Raw genomic sequence first — 19121 nt, 5'->3', positions numbered from 1 at the left:
AGTCACCCGCTGGAAACTAAAAATACACTACTTTTTATAGGGTGGAAGGGCAGTCCCAGCCTTCATATTCTTTGGCTTCCATACAATCCTTACTTTTTTTTTTTTTGGTTGGGCACATGCATGGCAAAGGCAAGGGTTCTCCTGGAAAATGAGCTGGTCAGCACCAATCTCCATTTCACTATTCGCCTCCAGAGGAGGAACCAGAACATGACAGCGTGCCCTCCTGACAGGATTTTGAACATCAAACACTAGCAGACACACTTTGCAGGTCTGCCAGCTCCAGACAAACAATTTTTCTATCACAAATTTCTGTTTTGACCTGTGCAAGCAGGGGTTAGAAACACCCACACATCATTCCCGCCCTGCTTTCTACAGCGTGGTACGAGCAGACGGGAGTTCTTACGCATTTCTATTTGCAGAGGAGACAGGACTTTACCCCTTCAGCCTGTGCCTTTCCCCATCCAAAGGCTCTGCACAGCCTGGAGTTAAGTGACTCTTTGTAGCCCCTTTGCCAATTAACTGAGAGCCAGGGGCTGTCTTACACACCACTTAAAAGCTGACAGTTTCTTTTCTTCCTGTGTATTGAAAGAAATGTATTTCATCATTGAGCGGTTGTAAACTAAAGGTAGACACCTCATTGCTTAAAGTACGTACCCAAACTCGTGGCTATGCTAGTAAATTTTTAATCGTAACCCACCTTTATCAAAAGTAGACCTCGTAGCACCAGCTGCTGATTAACAGGCACAACATGATTGACTTTTTAATACTGTTATTCACCAGACTCTTCACTCCTCACTCTGCACGCCAGCTGAGGAGATAAATAAAAAACCAGCCTGTTCCTCCTGCGTTCAAGGTTTGAAATGAAATTTTTTTGTAGTTATGTAGAAGTTGTTCCTCCCAGTTCGTGGGAGCGAACTGAAATGCACGTGCAATAGCATCGGCACCAGAGCAGGCGGGCTGCGAGGGGCAGCGTGTCCCACGGGAGACCGGCAGGCAACACGGGGTCCCTGGGGTGGAACCCCGGGCTGTGCTGGGGTCTTCGTACAGCCGCTCCACCTCGGGAAGGTGAGCACTGCTTCCACTGCACCCTCTTCTCGTGTATAAGCTGGATGCAGTCATGGTAGAAAGTACGTCATTACATATGGCTTGCTTTGATAATTAATGAAGGTATCCAACTTTAAAAAAATACAACACATCATCGCGGAAAGCCAGTTACATACCTAAACCCATTTAATATATTTTTTAAAAATTTCCTTCAGTTTTCCTTTATGAACTACAGTTTTCAATTTTAGTTTGTTTACCGGAAGAAAGCGGCAACCATTCTACAAATACGCAATAGATTTACACAGCTTTTTTTTCTTTCTCTCTATATACACAGCTTCTGCTTGGAAAATTCATCTCTACATTACTCCTTGTACTTCTAGAAAAATAAAAAGTGGGCACTTAAAAGCAACTTCAAACAAGGGAAGATGAGAATTATCAATGCCATATGTCAGAACAAGTTCTTTCTAAGGTTACATCAATATCAGAAGATGGGAAACAGCTCCCAAAACTGGTTTTAGGAGAACAAGGAAGGTGCGGAGTCCAGGGTCAGAGAAAACGATTTCCATGAAAAGAAGATAAATGCAGGAGCCTGGCAGCTTTTCCTGCTTGTAACAGCTAAATTCCCTCCTTCTTCTTCAGCAGACGATGACGTCCTTCACGAAGGAGGATACTTCAAAAAACTGTCCTTGCATATCTGTGGTTATATTAGCAAATTCGTACTCACATACCAAGTACTTTATTAAAGCAGGAAGACCCAAGCAGATAGCTCTTACTCCAACAGAAGGAAATGCAACAGAAGCACTCTCTCTCAATCCCCCCTAACTTATCTGAACCTTTTTTTTTTTTTAAAATAACCTCATAGGCTTTGAGTGCTAACGTCAAGGAATTACTATTTCAACCTACTGCAACACACAGAGGCTGCTCTCCAAACATCAGCCCGCAGCAGCAGACGGCCAGCCCTGAGGCAGGTATGTCTGGGAGAGTTTTACAGACCAAGTTCTTACTTCCCCAGATGCAGAACTTAAGGTCACCCTGCCCACAAACTTCAAAGCACTCATCCCTGGACATTCAAACACCTCCTGGAAACCAAGTATTTTCACTTACGGTAGCAGCACAGACTGATGGAAAACACTTGAGCATGGAAAAGGAATGCTTCAGACTTAACAAATGATGTCATAGCTTCTGAAGTTGCATGACCTTCCATACAAGCCCTGAGTCCTTTTACCTGCTCTCCAGGCACTGATGGGAAAGGATGTGTGTCCATCAATGGACCTGTCACATACACAACAAGCACACTTGAACATAATATCAGCGTTTCTTCATGTGGATACAAGGAAAATTAACTTCAGAGACTTTTTCAGGCTGAGCAAAGTGGAAGGGCGGCACAAAGGTTTCCTGAATGAGAACTGGAGAAAGCAAGGGGATTTTCTGTTGCTGTTGTTGCTTTCAGCTTTAAAGAAGAGCATCAAATGTGTAAGTGTGTGACAAAAACCTACTCATGGAACAGCTGGAAAAAAAAGTTAAAAAAAAAGAAAAAAGACCTTTGTCTTAAAGAAAAAAAAAGACAGTCCACCTGTGAGCTCAGCAACAGCATCCCCAGCTGTATGAAAAAGGAATACAGGAAAATGTTCTGCTAATAAAGCCTGAACCAGAAGAGCTCAGATTCACATTTTTCTTTCACATTCAGGTTCAAAATACATTTATTAAAAAAATGCACGAACTAAGCCTTTTCCTTGAACACGCTTTTCATGCTGAGATTAGAAGGAGGGAGGCACGAAGGCTGTTGTCTGAAGGCTGTCCCTCACTGCCAACCATGTCTCACTCTACTGACCAGCTGCTGTACCTCAGATGTTTCAGCAAGCTTTTCTGCTGGCAGTAACTTTGTGTTTTGATGTTAAAAGCCATAGTTTCACTGAAACTAGAAAGGCAAAAATAATTTGGGGCTTAAAATTCTATTCTTCTGTTTTGATGGATTACCCCCCAGAATACTTACGCACACTGCTCATGTGCAATGAAGCAACGCACCAGACGGAGCACCACTTCTCCTCTCCCACAAAACGGCCTCTTGTTCTCAATGTTTTCCACCGGTGGAAACAAATGATTGTTCAATGCCTCATTGAATGCAGTTTTGCAGTGTGGCAAGTTAACAGCTGGCATTTTTGTTCACGTAGTTTCTCAAGCTGAGGTCTAGCTGTAAGTTTGGCTTAGCATTTGAGCGGTTTTTGCTGAAAGAAGGGAAGGACAAACTATCTCAAAGATGAAAACACAAGTCAGTGGCTGGACATGGACATTACCCCAGATCTTCCAGACTGCAAAGGCTTTGCTTTAACAATTACCAAGGTTGTATCAGTTTTAGCTGAGGATGCAAGAAATTTAACTCAGAGAATCAGTGAGGAAACTAAGCAAAACATTTAGAAACAAACTCCCCATGCAACTATGTGCTTCCTAGAGGACAAAAATGTTATCTTGCAAGCAGCCATTTTGTAAAAGCATTATTGTTGCCTCTTCCAAAGGATGGATTCCCGTCTTCAGTTCCAAAAAATTCAGCTCAAAAAGCCCAAGATCAGTAGGTCTTGGTCATGTGCTGACATTTTACATGTAAGTCTTCCTGCACATGCTGATTTTCAAATTTTTTCCTTGGTAACAATTTCTACCCTGGGCCTTCGGCTTTTCTCAAAGTTTACCAAGACCTCTGGATTGGAGCAAATGTCCCACAACATGTCCCCATCTCCACTATTTTGGAGAAGCCCAGGCTGATGAGTACTCACTCATGGATGTAGCATTGCTAAGTGGAGTCAGACAGCAGAGCAAGATATGGTACTAATTCATTTTGGTTTAGTGTGGATTTTCACTAAGTGAATTTTACTCCTTAGCCAGCAATTTGTTATTTCACCTGGACCTGACAGAAAAGGTTGGATTCTATTGCCTGGGGGCAAGGATGTGATTTCCAAATCCTATTATTCATAAAGAAAAATAAAAATCAATTCCCTTGGCCTTGCTGAGAAGAATACCTATTTTTGCCATTGCAATTCATTTTTAGAAGCCTTTTGGAAACAAGAGACAACCTATGCAAGCAATTATAATATTTCTTTTATGTTTTGTTTAAATCAAAAGCTGAACATGAGTACAAACCAAGAACTACTCAAGGTTTATCCCTCTCCGGCCATTCTTGGAAGAACGCAGAGAGATTTCCTTTGCCCTTTAAATTTATTTCTTCCTTGAAAAGGTAATAAATTATACTGAAGTCAGGGGAAAGACTTTTATTAAACAAGGCCTCATTTCCATCATATGTAAAGGAATGGATTTACTAGAGGATTTTCCCCCTTCAAAAATAAAATAAAATAAAACCACATTCCTGCCTTGGGAAATGATGGAAGTTCCTCAAAGCACAGTTTCAAAGGATCCCAAATGAAAATAAGTAATACTTATTCTTAACTGAAGGGGGAAAGAAGGGGGAAACTTCCAAATGGTTTCCCCAGGGTGAAACAATGAATTACACAGGGATACCTGGAATACTTTAGAGAAAAGACAGTTACCAGGGACGTATCAGCTTTAGCTGGGGATGCAATAAATTTAATTGGGAAAATCAGTGAAGAAATTAAGCAAACATTCAGAACGAGACTCCCAACACACCTGACCAGGCTCCAGGTTCAGAGAAAGAGCTGCCTGGATCCAAGGCACCAATAACTTCTGCTTCAGCAAAGACAGCTTGCACAGTCTTGTTTTGAAAAAGAGAACTACTTATGAAGTTTATCACACAAACAAACTGACCACAGTGAAATTTCCAGATGCTGTGCTTCCTTATTCTTTTCCCTTCCAACATCCTCACCAGCCAAGCAGTACTGGGAAGAGATTTGGTTTGGGGCTACCAGACAAAATTCAAAAAAATCAACGGAAATTCATTTGCAGGACTATAAATGACAATAAAAATGATCAGTGAGTGAGATTTAGAGAGACAGATTAAATGTCAGAGAGCACACATAGTATTGCTTTTACTAGCAGCATGAAAAAAACAAGCAAGCAAGAAACATCCTATGCAAGTCCAAAAGGGCTTAAAATTTAAAGACACACTCCAATCACTGCATAATTACATACAGATTACAGTTTAGATCCTTAGCAAGTTTTCATGCCTCCATTATTTTAACTGAAAGCAGAAACCCATTTTGCTGATGAAGTGTAACTGATTTTTAAAGAGTTCTTTGCGAAGATTTGTCTTCCTTTTATAAAACAGTGCTAGATCTGTCTAATATAGTAATCAAGCTATATTTATCAAGAAAATAAGAATATAGACATTTACATGTACAAACATAAAAATATTAGTCCACACGTTATGGATAAGAGTTATCATGAAAATTCTATTTTTTGTTATTAAATCTGAATGATTTAACAATGAAATCTTCTAACAAATATAAGCAATAATATGAAGACTTCCATTCCACTTCACCTACTTGCAAGCTGAATGTACACTTTTTTTTTTAAGTCAATACCAAAATGTCATTAAGATGCATGGGGAAAAAAAACAACAAAAACCAAACCCCCCAAACCAACCCACATTACAAGTAGTAACAGCAAGCCCTGGAAGTCACACCCACCCCAAACTGTATGTGTTATTTTCCTCCAAGGAAGCTTCTGAGGAGCAATCACAACTACTCTTAAGGACTCCCACTAAGAAAAGAGAAAGAAATCCAAGCCATCAAAAATCCTGTAGGATAAGGTGCTATTAAAAAAACCTTATAGAATAATTTTAATGAAGATTTCACATCTTCATGCAAATATTTGATGATACAGCCTGAAAGTATTGCCAACACACTGCAGCTCTGAAAGCACTTACTATAAACCTTCCCTCTCCGTACAATGGTAATAAGAATTAATCTTATAAACTCTAGGAGGAGCGCTCCATTTAGTCTACGGTCATCAGCCACAATTTCCCAGTTTACTCGACTGTGGGTTAAATTCACAGTTTATGCACTTTTAAAATATACTTATCTAAAAAACACTGGGACTGCACATAACTGCACCCTGTGTGCTAGAACAGAAAGTCATTGATGCTCAGACTCGTATTGCCAGCGCCAGTTCCAGAGTTTATTGCCCTGTTTTTCCGTCAGGACTAAATCAATACACAAGTGACATTACTGTGACGCAGGGGTCAGGCAGGGTTGGTGACTCTGAACGAGCCCCCCATGCTGGCCAGAGGGCAAGCCGGCATTTATGGCTTCACGCTCCCCCACTTCCAGAGAAGAAGCTGTGAAATGTGCTGCTCTCATCTGAACGCCAGCCTGATCTCCCTGCCCAGCCCAGCTCTCTAAGGAAAATGGAGTAACGTCAAGGAAAACACACAAATGGATGCTGCTCTTCTCGAAACGGGGCCACCGCTACCTGGTGGAAGGACATCTCCAAGCTAAGACAACATCCTCATTTTCAGTCATCTCAGGGAAAATACTGCTGGAGATCTTGGCTCTTCACACCAGCAGGACTCCTCAGGGAGGAGGTGAATAGGTGAAGTTGTCATCTTCCAGTCGCAGGGCTCAGAGTTAAACCCTGGCCTCTCCAAAAGATCCTCTTACCAGTTGCGTTGGGCGACCAGGGCTGATGTTTGCTTTGGCCCACCAGAATAACTTCCCGTGGGCAGGGAAGGTCTGCCCAAGTTCATGTGATGCCATAACCAAGCTCTGCCTAGACAAGAGCATCTTCATCTTGGCCCACGACCGCTTACTTGGTAACTGCTGACGTATAGTTAATAAGGCTTAGGTAGCTCAAAGCCTTACGATTTAGGGGCTGATGAAGATGGGCCATGCCAGTTGACCACCCAACACTGCATGGGGGATATGGAAATATCAAGACATGCCTCTGGCAAAACACAGGGTGCTGTCATTCTGGTTGTAGCACTATTTCACAGCCTTTTTATTTTCTACTGAAAATCAAGCGCTCTTACTGCATGAGGGGAAGAAGCGGGAAAAGATGCAGACTGCATGCCAGAAGAGACAGCATAGATATTAAAAACATCTTCTAAAAAATATGCATCCACAGCACTTCATGTTTTTGATCTTGGAATGAAATGCTGCATATCAATCAATCACCCAGAAAGGTTAAAGTTATCAATAATGCACTTTATTGATTTGCTTTCACTGTCTGGTTACAGCATATGTTGACACTCGTGCATTACCGTAGTCATTTGCTGCTTTCCATCCCCATTTGGTACCTAGTTGTGAAAGAAAAGCTACAAAAGTACAAAAATAAGTCTCTCCTGCAATTCATAACTGTGGCAGAAAGAGAGGGCAGGAAAAAAGCTGTTGCTGAGCAGTTCCACCCTTCCAGATGTTTATACTGAACTTCCAGATGTTTTCCTTGCATTTATTGCTTCGTTATAATAAGCAAGGGACTGTCTTCAAACACAGTAAGACTCCTTTAAATCAAAACAGTTTACACAAAAAGAACCTTCACTTTTTTATCTGTGCCCACATTAGTTTCCAAATCTTACAGAATAAACCACCTTCCCCCGAACAAAGCGGATGGTCTTATAGGCGGGAAAGGCCTAAGTGTCTTTTTAGTTCCCAGGAACATAAAGGGTAAGCAAACACAACTTCATTGTTTGCTCTCCCTACGTCCTGGGGGCTAGCTGTGGTGCTCAGCTCAACAGGCATGCCTCATTTTGGCCAAACACCATTGAGAACTCACTCAACAGAGAAGGCTAATTGGCAGGATTGATAAAATACACATAAGAAGGGTCGTTGCTGTTATTATTTAAAATTCAGTTATAAAACCTCAGTATCATAATCTCACAGTCTAACTTCTAAATAGAGAAGAATGCCCAAAGATGCGTATGGAGGTATAGGGAAGAGTTATCCACAGTGTAAAAGCTAGAGCTGACAAATTAAGGATGGGTGTTTAATCAGCATTTAGGCATGAGAATACACAGGCTAACTTTCCAACAGTAATGATCTAAGCCGGTAGTTATCTACAAATGCAGGTATATAAGAACCTCTAAAAGACCCTAGCCTTTCATGACTTATTCCAGGCCACGGAAATCCAGAGCAGAGCTAGTTTTTGCAGCCCTGAGCTCTGAAATCCTTTTTCAGTGCTTTCACTGCTTCTTAAAACAGTAGTTAGATATTGTCATCCACTTCGGGGCCAAACCTGCATTTAGCCCAGCCAAATGCATTCAGTGTCTAACTATGACCTCCACCAGAAAAAGTTTAGCTTTGTCCTTAAAAGTAAGACAAGAAAATGAGGAGGATGGAAGAGAGGATGCCGACCTTCAGCTGTTGTATCTGCTAGGTTTCTGCCTGTTCCCTTGATCGCTCATTGAAACATAACACATGGTGGTGGTGAAAGGCAAAGTGTCATTGAGCTGCAAGCCAAACCAGACCTGATTTTGTGGTGATGTGCGGTACACAGATCAGTCCTGCCTTAGCCCCAGCGCAAAGGAAAGGCATGCTCTAGAGAAAGAGCTTTATGTTCCTTGTTACTTTCGAAAGATTTCAAAAGCAGCCTTGTTAAAAAAGGGCTCAACTATGAAATCACTTCCTTCTGTTTAAAATATTTTACTCAACAAAAAAAAAAAAAACACAAAAGGGCATGAAAAGGAAAAAGAAAAAAAAAAAATCTGTTCTCTGCTTTTGCCTTGTTCCTAGGATTCAGCATCCCACCCGCCCTGTGGGATGACGCAGTGTGCCAGATCCCGACCGCTCCAGCCAGCGCGTCGGGCAGCCGTAGCCCTCCCCGCACAATCGCCCTCTTGTCCGAGGCGGCTGGCCTCGGCCCCGCACATGCTGACAGCATCGCTGCCGGGAGGGCTGCACCCCTTCGGGGCGGCTCTTCTCCTCCTGGAGCGAGGCAGCAAGGCGCGAGGAGGGCAGGCGGTGTTAGGCAGCTAACGAACAAGAAGCTCTTGTGTTAATTCCCTCTGCCTCCTGTCCCCCGAAACGCAGCGTGGATGGGGACGGGAAAAGATGATCTTCTGCTTGCAGCAGCGAGGCTCTGCCTGGGAGTACAGCCAGCAGGACGACTTCAGGAAGACGCGTTCATGGAAGTTGAAAAGTCAAATGAACAGTTCATTGCTGCCCAAATCCCAAGGGGGTTACTTACGGCTGAGCAGCATTTTAACAAAGATCCTGAGACGAGGACTGGTTTGTCTCCCTCTGCCAGTGCTCATAGGTTTACTCAGACTCCCAGCTCTGTTTCTCCTTGGTTCCCAAGGCACCCTCCCTCTCCTCCAGAACGGATTGCCTCCTCCTGGGTAAGTGGGCTGATGCACACCAGCTCCCTTCCCCACCCAGGTGTGGGGCAGGAGAAGAGGGAGAGGGATCTTAAGAATAAACTGCAACACTTCCTTTCCCCTCCCCACCTCCAGCAAAAAGTTTGTTTCTGCCTCAAACAGCAATGTATTACCCTGATCTGCACCACTAACAAAGGCAGGGGGTCTTTTCCTCTGTATTATTGAGGTTCACTGGTGCAGAAAAAGCCAGATAGCATGAGATAAGCGTTCAGCAAGTTGTTCCAGGCCTCAGACACCCAGCTTTTCTGCCTTTCCCAAAGCTGAAGCAGATAAACTTGCAAGACTATGCATTGACTACCTTTGCAAGAAGGCATTCAGGAAGTATGACACTTGAAATTAAATCATCTGCTTGTGAAAATTTTAAGCCAGACTTGCAAGCAGACTGCAAGCAGTGCCAGAGCACCAGGACACCCGCCTGATCAACAGGCTGACCGCACCGTCTGCTCCAAACTGAGACATAGCCTAACCAGCACTTCGAAGCGATGTTTAGCTTTTTTTTTTTTTTTTTTTTAGAACCACAAAACCGATCCTCCATGGGAAGTGCAAATTCAGTAATATGGGATGGCACTCAGCAGCTGATGGCAACTAATGAACTTTTCCCATGGTTCAGCTAGCACCCTGCTTAACACCCTGATGTACAAACATTTAACTTCCCAAAAGCCTCTGTGGTTGCCCCCACGCCTGCTTCTTGGCTTCAGGCTATTTTTTTTTAAATTACTATTTAAAAAAACCCCACAGCTGTTTCCCAGCCATTTTTATCTTGCAGCTGTGTCTCACAGGTGATAGGGAGGTGAAAGTGTCCCTGCTTCTTTACACTATAGCCCTATGGCTGACCTCCTCCAACCAAAGAAACCACACTGCTTTGGGAAAAAAAAAACAGAAATGAAAACCTCTTCAAAATAATACTGAAGTGGGAGATCCAAATATAGGATTAAGAGTGTCACAGCCTGGGAATGCCTTTGTTTTCTTCAAAAAGATTTAATAAAATAATACATTAGCTCTCTCTGTAAATGGTGTTTTATGCAGATTAGAAGAGGTGCTAAAGCAGAGTGTGTGCACAACACTGAATGAATTTAACTGCACCGGTAACAAGAAATAAGGTCCTGTTTGAATTTCGAAGAAAACTTCAACATGTGCTACCTGCAGTCCTGAAACACCTTACTCCAAATAGCCCCAATGAGGAATCAGAGACACTACTGAACTACATTGGCAGCTAAACTTGAGTCACCTTCAGTTTGGCTAATGCTACTCAACCTCTGGAGCTGTTCCACTGTTTCCAGAACAATACCTAGAAAAAATAAGGTGTGTGGGGGGGCTACTTTATGTTCTTTGTACACCTCTACTGTTGTGGCCACACTGGGTGGCCTGTACATCTTCCCTGTGAATCTCTGTTCATAGGAGAACAGAGGAGGGTGCAGTCACTACCTACCCTTCCAGCTGCATACATACCTCTAGTCCCATACATGCTTGGGATTAGCTGCCACGTGCTATTTATTCAGTGACTATTTATTTATTCCTACAACTCTGCATTGCACTGGTATAAGCGCTTACCATTTCCCACCCACTTTTTTTTTTTTCCCCTTTAAGTCTGAGCCAGTCTTCCACCTCACAGGAAGTACTCCACTGCTGTATGAACAGCGGTCCATTCAGGAGGGAAAACAAGGATCTATTTCCTATAAAGAAGACTGCAAAACCTGAATTTTCTTTGCGTTCTTAATCTCATCTTGCCTTCTGTGAGGAGGATCACAGAGGTGGGGAGGGATAGATTTCCGAACCACCAGGCAGCCAGGAGAGGTTTTACCCACCACTACAGCCTCCCCTTGCAAAACTCTTTTTCCTGAAGAGAAGAGCAGGACACGTAGGAATACGACTTATCAATGGCTGGACAGGTTAGTCAACTACACAGTTCATATTCTGGTTACAAAGCTAATCACTAGGTCAGAGAGCAGAATGTACATTCTTAAACTAACATATGTGTTGACACAGTGACTCACATCAAATCTCTGCAACTATTCTGCCGTGTTTGTGCTGACAGTAACTGCTAGAAAGCAGAAGTCACGGTGTAAAGCCATGAAAATGAGGATGTCAAAGCAAGAACTGGGGCTAAGTTTTGGGCTTTGCAGTTGCATTTATGGACTACTAGAGCAACTTCACGATGCAACAGGGTACCAGAATGCCAAGAGATCTGTGTACTGTGCTGGAGGACCTCATGGGTGGGAACACAGACTGGGACAAGGAGACAAACAGCACCATTCCTGCCTGCCTGCCTGCAGCGCTTTGTCATCTGCAGCAACGAACAGCAGAACAAACCACACCAAAAATCACCAGGGAATGGTACCCAGTGTCCAGGCTGTGCTTTTGCCTAAGGAAACTGAGAGCCCCAGACAAAAACCAAATACAGCCATCCACAAAAAGACAGGAGCCTTCTGACTCCAAAGTGTGTCATGATATTTGCCTCATGTTTCCCTGTTTTCCAAGCCCTGAAGCTTAGGCACCTCCTGAGCAGTGTGCTTAAGCACACCAGTGCCTCACATGCCACTTTTCTGTACTAGCAAACTGGCAGATACTCAGATGTGCCAAACATCATAGACCCGAGGGAACTGTACATGCAGTCCAGCTTAACACAAAAAGTGTTTTCAGCAATAGCCTGTAGCCCCTCACCGTTATCCAGACATGGGAGTACTGCCTGAATACACACAACACCTTTTGAGTGGCAAAAAGGAGACAAGAGGTACTTCAGTGGAAGATTGAGCCTTCCCTGTACTATTTTAAGGTTGCAGCCATGTGGCATTTTCAAAGACAAAAGGGTGAACGTTGCACAGGACAGGCTGCTACAACAGGTTTTAAACCTGCATTGCTGCAAAAAAACCCACCACCTTACATCTGGAGGTCCTGGATTTTCATCAGTTTCATGTTACAGGGCTGAGTGACCAAGTCTCCGATACCCACTTCCATAACTAAACTTGATAGTCCCAACACAGTAATGAATGCTGGGGGTTCTTATTGCCCTCACCTCTTCCTGTGTCTTCCAAATGCTGCCGACCTCCCAGAAGCTGGACATGCATTACTGAAATCACCTGATAAGAAACCGAGTGGGGATAACAGCGGAGACAAAGGAAGCACTTACCAAGCACAATGACCACAGTCTTCAGGAGGCTCATCATGGTGTCCCGATTCCTGCGGGGTCCAGAACTGTGTCTGGACATTCTCATAGTCCTTTGGCGGACGTACCCAAAGATATGAGCATATAGGACCACCATGACCACAAAAGTGACCAGGTTGAAAATAGCCCAGAATACCAGGTAGGAGTCACTATAGAGCGGTGCCATGTTGGAGCAGTGAGTGATATCACAAATACAGTTCCATCCGACACTTGGTATGGCGCCCATGACGATGGCCATAGTCCAGATAACAACAATTACGACCACCACTCGCCGGTTGCTCATCCGAGTATGTAGCTGCATTCGGAAAACTGTAATGTGCCGCTCAATAGCGATGGCCAACAAATTGGCTACAGAGGCTGTCAGGCTAGTGTCAATGAGGCCCTGACGAAGAAGCCAGGTGCTTACAGTCAATCTTCTAGTGTTGGGTCCTGTGTTGAACATTAAGTAAAAGTAGGCCAGCCCTGCAAAAAAGTCCGCAGCGGCTAAGTTGGCCATTAAGTAATAAATAGGAAAGTGGAATCGGCGGTTGACATAAATAGCCACCATAACCAAGAGGTTAGCCAGCATTATGAAGATGCAGACGGTAATCCCCAGTCCCATTACAAGTTTGCTGACAGTGTTCCATTCAGTGGCTAGATATTTTCCACTTCGGTTATAAAAGAAGGCGATGGTTTCATTGTAGTAGCACTGTGGTTCGCTCATGGCTGTGGACTGAAAGAAGGGAAGAAGGAGAGAAAAAAAAGAATGACATCAGAACTGAAAACATATGATTGCCTCCATAGACAAGACATGCACAGAGAGCGGGGAGGGGGACAGGAAGGGAACATGCTTCAGAACAAATCTATTTTTTCAGACCAAAAGGCATTCCACAACTCGCAAACAATTGCTCTGAGGAGTCTAGTAACAGCAACCAGATTAGAAACAACCAGAAATGTTTCCATCTGCTCTGGGAGCTAGCACGATTTCTGACATCGTTGTAAATTGCATAGCAAACGAGCTTCTGGCCAAGCAGACCTGCTGAAAAATTCACTTAGCGAGAAGGGCATGCAATTCGTAATTAAGAAAAGTTAACTATTACGGGACACCTTATTTACGTTATCAGTGCATAAAACTATTGCTTGGCTGTAGCGGTGTTAAAAGAGCTCCTCAAAGAGGAAGAAAAGTGGATTACATTTCCCAGCAGGTTTTGACTCATTCGGGTCTCCATCAGGGGCATTCCTTCTTGTCCTGTCTTAAAATCTGGGAAGACCACCCTAAGTTAAGATCATCAATATGCTCTAAGGCTGTGAATTGCCAGGATCAGGAGCTGTGTCTGTCCATAAGGCATGAAGTGCATTTATAACCAATAAAAGAAGCATGCCACTGTGTTTCTATGAGCATTCTTCTTTTTCTATCAGCCACGTTTCTAAATGGGGTTTCAAATACACCATGCTTTAAAGTATAACTCATCTGAACTGGCTTATTCCAATTTGAAATAGAAGGAGTGAGGCAAGAAATCAGAAAAGCAGTATTTGACTTAACTAGTGTTGAAAGTATCAAACCTTATTTCTTGCATTAAGTTTTATTATGGCTGTGGCAAGGAATACATGATTAATTTTCCTTGCAGAATATTCAGCTGAGCACAGCTACGGGTGCAACAAACAAGCCCCATACTCTACCAGAATGTAGAAGCTTTGCATAAAACTTTTGGCTAACATGAAAATTCTTAATGAGATTCCATCCTCAGTTATAATCAATTACTCAAGGTGCAATTCCCAAAAGGCAAACCTCAGAAAAAGAAACCCCTCTGAATAACATACTGGTTCCTTGTTTAGCATGGCTAACAATGAGGATGTAAAAATAATAATTAAAAAAACAAACCAAGAAAGTCATGTCAAAAAAGTCTCTTTCTAAAGAGACCCAGGAGAGCTGGCTCTGACACCCTGCTTTTACGGCTGTGAAACTCTACTGACTAAACTTGAATTTTTACAAAAAGAGGAGCAGTTTTAGCAGGAAGCCAGGTAACAAGCCCAACCAAAGAACAGATCAACAACACTAAAAGATGAGAATTTCTTCCCATTAAAACATGCAAACAAACCCCCATGTTTTGGACAGCTCCAGCCATTCTGCAGGAAATGCTACAGCTAACCTAACCTTCATGTTGAAACCAAAAATGTACAGGATTGGGAAACAGAATTAGTAATTGGACTTGAGTGAAAATAGTATGGGATAAAGATTTCCTTAGAATTACCCAAAGCTATTTCTGTTTCCTTTCATTTCCCTCTGTTTGTCAACACAATTAAGCTAATTCCAATAAAGCAACATACAAAACTTTCTGCCTATAACCCAAATGCATTACATGACATTTAGATTTACGTTAAAGAAAAAGGTCTTTTTAGAATTATTTTACCTCCCAACCTAAACATTGATGAGAAACATTTGCAGACCCAGGATAATAAAAAGCTAGAGTAAACAGTATTTCTCAGCACAGTGACTATAAAACTTTTATTGTTCCTCTAGGATACATCGCCTCTTAGGTTAGAAACCTTTCAGCCTTAATTATTTAAGAATTTTAAAAAGTTCTCATGTAGGATCCCTCTGTTGCATAGAAAAAACGATTTATAAGGGCTACTTAACAAAAAGAGACCTAGCTACAAGACATCTGGCTTTAATTCTTTGGTTAAAGACTGTGTGGTAATAACAGGTCAAGTATAAGAACCCTTGAGGGAGAGAGGAAGTCATACGAATGAATTAGTGACCCTTATAAAAGCTTGCCAACATCTGCATTAATTATGTGAATGCCCCGGATTTTTGCTCGCTATAGGAATATCTGGATGCAGTCTTAGAGTCTGAATTACAGAGGAGGTCAGGACTCCAGGATCTAGTGGACTTTTGTGATCCTGAATAAATTCTCTCTTTGTCTATACATTTGTCGATCTAAATTTTTCTTCCAGATGGCTGCTGCCCATATGTAACGATTCCTGCTCCACTGTTGCTCCTGTGGAGAGAAGCCAGCTATACCTGGCAGAACACGTATTTTTAATTCAGAAATTTAAGATGTGGTAAATACCACTTTTTTTCTTTCTTTTTTTTTGTGTGGCTTTGTTTTGCATATGGGCTTAGAATGTGAATTATCCCCCCATTTTGTAATATCCTCCCCAGCCTTTTCATATGAAATCTGAAACAAGATACGATTAAAAAAAGCTCACTGTAACATCCACTGATAAGTGCTGTGCATTTGTCTTATTCCAAAATGCCAAGCCAGGGCTGAATGTATGCAACGCACATAAGAGTATGTAAAATGCTACAGAGTCAGACTTGTTAAATTCAAAAGCATGACAGCACTTGAGTAATCCTGGAGGATAGCATGAGGCTCACTGGCTTCTTCTCTCGTTTTGAATACACAGGAACAAAACACTCTGTTTGCATAAGGGATTTTGGAGAAGTTTTGTTTTTAGAGCATGCTAATCTAAAACCTAGGATCTCCTTTAAAAGCAATCTTTTCAGTCCCAAGGGAAAGAGCAGCAGCAGAAGAGACAGTTTGCTGACAAAAGTTCAAACAGGGGACTTCCAGACGATCAGCTTTCTCGGATGCCAGTGTATATCTTACAGGAAGGTTTTGACCTCCCAGGTCACGAACATACAAATCCCAAGGCATCGCATTTACCTGTGATGCTGCTATCTGGCTGGAAAGGCTCAAGCAGGAGGGAAATATAACGTATCTCTAGGTACCGAAAGTGTTAACATACCATAATGGCATATGCAAGCAGGCAGACCCATCCCCTCTCCTGCCCCTGCAGGAAAAGGGGCAGGGAAGTTTATATTTTAATTTCCTGAAGTTTCCACTCAGTGTGTTTCATTGCCTGGGTAAGCCAGATGTGCAGTGCCCTGAGATTTACCTCATCCATTTAGTGTATCTCAACAGAAGTTTAAAACAAACTGAGCTGCAAATTGCCCATGTTAACTAAACCTCTAGGACACATCTGTGTAGAAAAAGAAAACGTCTGAATTCTAAACCCACAAGACAGATAAAGCAAAATGGAGTAATAGCAGGGTAAAAGCAAAGCCTCCTCTAACCATGTGAGGTTGACTTAATACTTAAGACGCTGTTGTCCCAAACCAAAGAACAAGAAAATCCTGAGTACATGGAGTTAAATATCTTAAAATCATGAGATGTCGTTATAAGCACAACACGGTACACACAGACCAGGAAATCTGGCACCAGGACTTCATAAATAAAAGTCACTCTGCTTCTACAGTCAACACCTAGTCATCCCGCGGCCAGAACATCACCTTGGCACTGGCTTTTCCAGCCACTACCTGCTATACTTGTCCTCTTGGCTCCTCTCACAGAATCGTACAGGCTGGAAAAGACCTTTAGGATCATCGAGTCCAAAAGACCTTTAAGATCCATCGAGTCTCTCCTCTGGTGGCATGGGACCACGCCACTGGGGTGGCAGTGGGGAGACTGGGAAGAAGAGCCCACGTAAGCAACTTTCCAGTTGGTAACTCTCCAGTTGGTTTCGTGCTTAATTCATCTTGCTGCTGCCCCACCTCTCCATCACAGCTGGAAGTGGGGCAAGGATTTGGATCCAAGGCATGGAGCAGCTTGCCCATGGGGTGTTCTCGGCTGAGCTGCCCATTACCCCCTTCCCCACTCAGGGAAGAGACCGGAGTGGAGAAGGCACTGGATGCCTGGACAGAAGGGAGCTCTGGATCCTGCCAGCTCGGTGGTGAGCGACAGCCCGGCTGGCGAGGGCTGTGCATGGGGAGATGCTTAGGGTGGAAAACGAACACCAACAAGTTTTCAAACACTGCTGATTGATACTGTCTAAACGAAGCATTTGTTAGCACAAGGTGCCTGAGGGGCAAATGATCAGTTTACAAAACGCACTGCAACCCGAGAGTCTGCAGAGTTCCTCAGTCCACCTAACAACAAAACCAAAACAAAACAAAATTCAAAAAAGAAGGACCAACCAACCCCCAGCAGGCGTGGGTGCATTTATTTCTTGCCGAGAGAAACAGAGCTGAACATTCTTAGAATACTAAGGTCTGACTTTTACAGAGCTTTTAAAACTTGGAAGCCACAAAAATGATTCTGTATCCAAGAAAACTCTTAAAAATATTTTAACCCTTAGCTCTCCAAACACAGTCTGCTCCTCTCTTTTTTTCCCCTTTACTGAATTAACCTTGACGAGCTGCTGTTTTCTTACCCAGAACACAGAAGAGATGAAAAGCAATTTATTTGGCACAGAAGTCTGAGGATGATGACAATTCTGCATACAATGAAATGCCAAGTACAAGCCAGAGACCTCAATTTTTTTAGAAGTCATGCAAGTTGCATGCAGTCTCCTTGAAGTCTGCAAGACTTGGAGGAGACTCATTCTACACAGGATGAGCTTTTAATTCTGAGGTAGCTACCCTTGGATCCCAAAACCAATATTTATCATTCTCAGTGCTGCCCAGAAATCCAGAAGATATTTCAGAGGAAATGCAGAACTGGGAATGGTAGACTAGGACTCCAAAAGCACTAGGTGTCTTAAAGCTCTACATTTAGTGCAGAAGTGAATGGAAAAGCAGTAGCACTGCTTTCAGTTTAGCTTAATACTCTGAAGTTTACCAATGTACGAGGAAGGCTAGAGCTGAAAAACTTGGGGGAACTGCCAACTTCAAAATCCCCAAATAAGCATATCAATTAAGAGTATCTTTAAAATAAGCATAAGCAAGTAAGTATAGGAATAATTGAATCAATATGTAAATACTTTTTCAACCCACAACTGCAAAACCATGGGGTTTATGAAAGCGAACTTGTAACAGATGAGAAAAAATTCCGATTTGCAACAAAAATTTCCCCATTACCTAATGAAAAGCACAAACTATTGTTCAAACTGCAGAATGCAAAAGAAACAAAAGGTTTAAAAATAAAGCGGAAAAGACAGTATTTCCTGTAAATATAAAAGTAGAAGTTGAGGAGGTATTTACCCAAAATTTAAGTCAAAAAAACAGTCTCAAGAAAAAAGTCCCAATTCATTATAGCCTTATGCCTGCTATGCCTTATGAACAGATATAATTTCATCTGCACAATCAAAGTATGAAATCCTACCACCAAATCACAACACCTCCTCACATACCCTTTCCAGAACTGCATCTCCCAAAGTAATCATTTGGCAGACTTAAAGAAAAGCTTGTACGTTAAGATGTGGTGGTTCAGTCACAGCAGGCCACTTCTTCATTTGACTAGACTCATTTTGCCCTTCACATAGCTGAAAAGACACGAGGAAATTACTTTCTTTGCAAGGAGATTCCTTTAACTCTGTTATAACATGATAAAGCATAAAGTTACTTATGGATCGTGTGGCAATGGCTGGCATATCCAATAATTTTTAGGATGCTTTTGTAGTAGACTGTATTACTATGGAGTCTCAGAGCTAACAAATGTCCCATCTACTAGAAACTGAACTGAGAAGTTCTCTGTATCCTACAGTTCATACCTGAAAAGGGTAACCCAACAGATCTGGTACACCCTACTCAGTATACCAAAGAGACCCAGTCACCAGCAACACTGGAAAAAGAAGCAATTTTACTTCTACTAAGGAAGGTATAATTCACAAGTGAGACAGATCCTGTTGGAAACGATGATTACAACCTCCACAGATTGA

The 19121-nt window shown here is 42.5% G+C and overlaps 1 protein-coding gene across 5 annotated transcripts in view; it reads right to left on the bottom strand.

Moving 5' to 3' along the window:
* LPAR1 (lysophosphatidic acid receptor 1) overlaps window positions 1-19121 on the bottom strand; it is an 83792-nt gene that overhangs the window by 33964 nt on the left and 30707 nt on the right. For all 5 annotated transcript variants that reach the window (XR_012042336.1, XM_072860595.1, XM_072860591.1 and 2 more), the window contains one exon: window positions 12447-13194. Coding sequence is in view for 4 of the 5 variants with exons in the window: in XM_072860595.1 (XP_072716696.1) it covers window positions 12447-13194 (748 nt within the window). In the remaining variant the exon portion in view is untranslated. The remainder of the gene's footprint in view (window positions 1-12446; window positions 13195-19121) is intronic.

Source organism: Ciconia boyciana, chromosome 4, assembly GCF_034638445.1.
Source record: "Ciconia boyciana chromosome 4, ASM3463844v1, whole genome shotgun sequence".
Taxonomy (NCBI): Eukaryota; Metazoa; Chordata; class Aves; order Ciconiiformes; family Ciconiidae; genus Ciconia; species Ciconia boyciana.
Note: the sequence above shows the minus strand (reverse complement) of the source record. Positions and strands in the feature narration are given on the sequence as shown.